The following is a 6,454-nucleotide window of genomic DNA, read 5'->3' as shown; positions in this document are numbered from 1 at the left end:
ATTATTTATGATAAAAATTAATTTTTATCATAAATACTCTATTATTTATGATGCAATATTTTATCATAACTAATCTATAATTTTTAAATTTTTTAAATTTTTATTTTTTTTAAATATTGATGATGAAAATATTTTATCATAAATAATTGATTATTTATGACAGAAATTAATTTTCATCATAAATATTTAATTATTTATGATATAATATTTTCATCATAAATATTCTATAATTTCTAATTTTTTAAATTTTTTATTTTTTTAAAAATATTGATGATAAAATATTTTTATCCTAATAATCGATTATTTATGATAAAATTAATTTTATCTTAAATACTTATTATTTATGATGTAATATTTAGTCAAACTAATCTATAATTTTTTAATTTTTTAATTTTTTTTTAAAATATTAATGATAAAATATTTTATCATAAATAATCAATTATTTATGATGAAATTTTTATCATAAATATTTAATTATTTATGATACAATATTTTTATCATAAATATTTATAATTTTTAAATTTTTTTTTTAAAAATATTGAGGATGAAAATATTTTATCATAAATAATTGATTATTTATGATAAAATTAATTTTATCTCAAATAATTAATTATTTATGATGAAATATTTTTATCGCAAATAATCTGTAGTTTTTAAAATTTTAAATTTTTTATTTTTTTTTCAAATATTGATGATGAAATATTTTCATTGAAAATAAGGTTATTGCTGATAAAAAATATTTTTTATCATAAATACTTAAATTATTTATGATAAAAATATTTTCGTCATCAATATTTTGAAATTTAAAATTAAAATAAATGATGTATTATTTATGATGAAAATATTTATCGTAAATAATTCATATTTATGATGAAATTTTTTTCATCGCTGATAGTAAACTGTTTACGATGAAAAAAATATTTTCATCGTAAATATTTTATTATTTACAATGAATTTAATTTTTTGTTGTAAATACAGTTATTAGCAGTGAATTATTTGCATCGCAAATAATTCTGTCGCCAAAACACTCTTCTCTTGTAGTGTCACTTTCATTTTAAAACGGCGTCATTTAGACTTCAATACTTTATTCTAAAAAATATTCCATCATCCATTTGGATTCATGGGAATGTTAATGTTGAATTATTGATTTGAGATGATTCTAAAGTGAAAGTTTTCAAATGTAGTTATTTTCGAATGAGTAAATATTTTTTTTTATTTTATTTTATACATATTCAAAAATTAATCTAAAATTTATAATTTATAAAGTATATTTTTATATTAAATTAATTAAATAAAAGTAAATAAATTTAAATAGATCAATATTGGACTTAAAATCAATATTGAATCAATATTGAAATCCAAATCGATACAACTCATCCGAACCTACTATAAATCGTTCATTTTGATTTTAAACGATTTATACATGATAAATGGTCGGTAATGGGGTTGAATTTTTTTTTTAATTTGATTGGATTAAGTTAGATAAAATATTTTTTTCGATCCGATTGAATCCGACTCGTACTCAGCCTTATCTACCTTGGACGTATCACAACAAAAGATTGGCCTTGAACGAGCGATTCACATCCCTTCAATCACCTCGTGAAAGAGTCATTTCCAGAACTGTGCGGGTGGATGAAAGCGAGAGTTTGAGGCACATTTAGATCCATCAATCTTTGGCGCGAAAGCGGTGGGAAGAGGCCGGTGAACTTTCTGATAAGCATAGACCCACATTTTTCTGGGGTTGGTGGTTTGTCCAATCATCCAGATTTGGACGGGTCCTCTGCGCTGGTCATATATTCATGCCATCCTGTCCTTCCTTTCTCTAACTCATCACTCGCTTTTCTCTCGCTCCGCCCGGGTCTGCCAAGTCATGGAACAAGGAGGCTTCACCTCCCCGGCTTTCTTCCTCCTCCTCGCCATCTCCTTCGCCTCCGTCCTTTTCCTTGCCACCCTCTCCAAGGCCTGGTCCGACCGTCGCCACCTCCCGCCCGGGCCCCGGGCACTCCCGATTATAGGTCACCTGCACCTCCTCCGGTCCCCGGTCCATCAGACCCTCTACCGCCTCGCCACCCTCCACGGTCCCCTCTTCAGCCTACGCCTCGGCTCCACCCTCTGCGTCATCGCCTCCTCCCCTGACCTCGCCCGCGAGCTCTTCAAGAGCCACGACACGGCCATCTCCAACCGCCCCCAGACCGCCGCCGCCCGCCACTTCGCCTACGACGCCTCCGGATTCGCCTTCGCCCCCTACGGTCCCTACTGGCGCTTCGTCAAGCGCCTGTGCATGTCCGAGCTCCTCGGCCCCCGGACCGTCGACCTCCTCCGCCCCGTCCGCCGCGTCGAGCTCCTCGACCTCCTGCGCGCCGTTCTCGACAAGTCGGCACGTCGTGAGCCCATCGACATGAGCTCGGAAATAATCAAGATGACGAACAATGAAGTCACGAGGATGGCGGCCAGCACGACGTCGTCGGGCGCCGGAGGGGAGACCGAGGAGGCTCGGGAGCTGGTGAAGCAGGTGGCGGAGCTCGTCGGGGCCTTCAACATTGCCGACTACATCGGCTTCTGCAAGAACCTGGACCTCCAGGGGCTGGAGAAGAGGGTGAGGGAGGTGCACCGGAGGTTCGACGCGTTGATGGAGAGGATCATAAGGGGAAAGGAGGAGAAAAGGAGGAGGAGGAAGGAGGTGGGATGTGGGCGAGAGGACGAGGTGAAGGACTTGCTCGACATCTTGCTCGATGTGGCCGAGAATGATGACGCAGAGATGAAGCTCACCAGAGAGAACATCAAAGGTTTCATCTTGGTATGCACTTATTATGGCTTTTTCTTTCTTCGTATGATTCTGTTGTCCCGGATTTTTATTACCGTTTAATTTTTGCCGCCTATGTATGCGAAAAATGCTTCTTCTTCTTTTTTTGTTTCCTTTTACTTTTTGAACAAAGAAGAGTTTCCGTTGAGATTGGTGTGGTTTTCTTGATGGCATAAGGGCGAGAGAGTCTATCGTAGTTTGGAGCGAAGCTATGTTTTTGACTTGAGATAATCATCAGAGCTTGTAGCAGTTGGGAGATCCCGATGTCTCATCTTCTGGTCCACATGAAGAGCAGACACCGCACACTACTTAGTGTTTAGGTACCAGTGTATCTAAAATAGTTGTTGCACCAAAACCATGTACAGTAAATATTTCATTTGGATACGTTATGAAAACGTCCAAATATAATATCTTCCTTGTATTATTTATATATATAGCTAGAATAGTATATCTTAAATATAAAGTAAATATTCTGGATCAATCTTAGAAAAGGGGGTTAGTTTCCTAGTAAATGTACTCTCTTTTTTTTTTTTCCACCCATTCATCCAAAAACTATCAATATAATCTTAATAGTAGCATTAAATCGTATTCAAACCTTGCCACTTGAGCTTTGCCCAGTAGCACAGACCAGTCTCTTCTCACCAACTTAAACTTTGATTACATTAGGATTTTCAGGACTATCAAGACATTAATGAGGCAGGTTGCGTGGATGATTCACAAGATCTCCTTTTCTAGATTTAAATAAATACACTAGACTGGTATACATTCACAAAAAAAAAAAAAAGGAGAGGGATTAGACTAGTATGTTTGACTGGTCCAAAGGCCAGTCGAATAATTTGTTTTGTTTACCAGTCTAGTCTGTTCAGTTAAATCACACGTTATCTTAGATTTAACTAAACAGACCACACATATAGAGTACCCATAAATTGTTTGACAGGCCTTTAGATATTCCTTACCTACATTTGCACTGGAGTCTTTAGCCGACAAAGTTGAATTCTCGCCGTTCGTATTTTATAAATTTTCTCCAGCCCTACTTAATCATCGACTTGTCTTTTATTTTCTTTACGATACCTTTTTTTAATTGAAACAAAGGATAACGTACAAGGATATGTAAAAGAAAGGTTTCTGTGACATGACCACGTAGACAGAGCTTGTCATCAAAAAAAGACCCGTAGCGGCTTACGACACCAGTTAGGTGGTCGCGGAGGCCCAGTATGGGGTCCATCAGAAAAAGTGTTGTACTGGAGCCTGTAACTCTGGGCCTTTGCCAGGGAAAAGGACAAAACACGCACACAAAAAAAAGCAAAAACAACAACGAACTTATGAACCAGAATGAGGAGAACTTGTTGGTTGGGACTACGTCCCTTTGACCCTCCAATAAAAAATTATCATATTATTTATCATTAAAGAATTCATTACTAACCTATATTTGGTTGAAAATTCTTAATGATAAAAAATTTGTATTAAGTATGATGAGTTAAGTGATAATTTTTTATTGTTTTGAATGAAAAAAAAATATTTTTTATTAGATGGTTTAAGGTACATGTATTGGAACAGTTCTAACCAACGATTTCTTCGAAAATAGATAGATTGGATCTCTCTTGATAGATATCTAGGGGTGTAAATGGGTCGGATCGGACCGAATCATGAGTGACCTTGATCTAATTCGATTTCTTAATCGGGTTAAATATTGGACCCAAATCCAACCCAACAGAAGATCGAATCAGGTCAGATTGGGTCCATGATCAAATTTTTTGACCCAACGGATCATTTGGGTCGGATCGAATCCACGTATAACCCAGCATCGATCCATGAAATACGGATTTGGTTCCGATCCGGATCCAGGCTGATTCGGATCTGAGTTATAAATAATAAGATCAATAAGTAGAAGATTTATAAACAAACCTTATTTGCACTACAAATTTTAATCTTGATATATGAGATTATTAAAATCTCCATGTCCCACACTCTTCACTCAAGAATTAAAAAGTCTAATCACATTTTCTTCACCATTGCTCCTAACTTGATTAATCCAAATTTAAAATATTTTAACAAAATCTTAAAAGATAAGGATCTAAAAATTAATAGAATATCTTTTTAAGAACAATAAATATTAAAGCAGGCTCGATCAAAATTAACATTCATGTAATATAGGAACAAAGAAAGATAAGAGATGGGTTCGGATCGACTGAGGTCGGATTGGATCATTTATCTCAAAATCCAACTCAACCCAAAAGTCTCTATGGATCGAATCGGATTGGATCGGGTCAAAATTCAGTAAATTCAGATCCAACCTCAAAAATAGAACGGATCCAATTTTAGAATCCGATCAGGATCCACAGGTCCTTCAAAATGATTTGGATCGGATCTATGCAGGCTAGATCGGATCGGATCGTGGATCAACCCGATCCATTTGCAGCCTTATAGATATCCATGGTTATGTTATATTTTTGTGATAAATTATTGAAATTTATATTTTTTGGGATAGGTATGCATATTAAATGATATTATATTAGAGCATTAATCAGAACTGGATTATGACCACATTTTACTTGCGAATTATAATGTACTTTTTTTTTTTTGGTAAGATCATGTACTTGATGAGCACTTCATGGCCGTTTCTCCAATCAAACCAGCAATAGTTGCGACATTGGTTGAGTTAAAATAGCTATAATTTTGACTTTGAGAATTGTCCTTCATTAGTATACTCATCACTCCGAAAAGTCTTTGTAATGGCAAGTAATGGGGAAATGAAAATACTAACTAATTTTTTATATTTTCAACACTTTATATTGATTGAAATATTTTTCTTTCAGTCCATTGAAAAATTATACATACCTATTTTGACAAAAAAAATATTATACATATCTTTTCTTTTGTCATGTTCATTAGTGAGAATGTTGTGTTCCATTTTAAATTTCTGTAAAAGCAACATAGTTAAATAAGGTTAACAATCACAACCGTTAGAGTAGATATGAGCCGAGTCCAATAGAATGGAGAGTTGGGATCATCCTAATGTTCAGCATTATTAGAAGGCTAAAGTCAGGCCGACGATAATTTCCCTTCAGTTTAAGATGGACGCTATATTCTTGAGGCAATACTTGTATTTCCTCAAATGTCATACTGAAAAAGGGACCTTAAATTAGCATACAACTGACGTATTGTTGGGTAAATTAGCATACAACTGATGTATTGAATAGTTAAAATCTTTTATAATTAAATAATATAAATATTAATAAATTATGAACGTTCATCCTTCTTTTTATCAAGAAAAAGGTTAACAATCACCACCAAGACTTATCATATTAGCCGATACCTGTAGGTACCGAATTGATCGATATCATATTAATATCGAATTAATATATAATATCATAACATATCAATATTCAGAAGATCTCGTCATGTCATACTATATCGCATGTTAATATTATAATAGAATGATGTCAGTATGAAATCGGGTACCGACAAAGCAAATCTTCGTCATAGCCATCGAGCCCTAATAATCGGTCCCATGCAGGATATCTTCACTGCCGGCTCCGATTCTTCTGCTGCTACCATCGAATGGGGACTGGCGGAGCTCATCAACCATCCCAAAGCTCTGCAGAAGGTGAGAGAAGAGATCGACCTGGTGGTCGGGAAGGACAGGGTGGT

The 6,454-nt window shown here is 35.2% G+C and overlaps 1 protein-coding gene across 1 annotated transcript in view; it reads left to right on the top strand.

The window, feature by feature from the left end:
* The first annotated feature begins 1,843 nt into the window (after window positions 1–1,843).
* LOC109505175 (cytochrome P450 93G1-like) overlaps window positions 1,844–6,454 on the top strand; it is a 5,330-nt gene continuing 719 nt past the window's right edge. Inside the window, exons 1-2 of the mRNA XM_073250856.1 lie at window positions 1,844–2,797; window positions 6,321–6,454. The exon at window positions 6,321–6,454 is cut by the window's right edge and continues 719 nt beyond it. Of these exons, the coding sequence (XP_073106957.1) occupies window positions 1,871–2,797; window positions 6,321–6,454 (1,061 nt within the window). The 5' untranslated portion in view covers window positions 1,844–1,870. The remainder of the gene's footprint in view (window positions 2,798–6,320) is intronic.

The sequence above is a fragment of the Elaeis guineensis genome, chromosome 1 (assembly GCF_000442705.2).
Source record: "Elaeis guineensis isolate ETL-2024a chromosome 1, EG11, whole genome shotgun sequence".
In the NCBI taxonomy this organism is placed as follows: domain Eukaryota; kingdom Viridiplantae; phylum Streptophyta; class Magnoliopsida; order Arecales; family Arecaceae; genus Elaeis; species Elaeis guineensis.
This window is presented reverse-complemented; position numbering and strand designations above follow the sequence as displayed.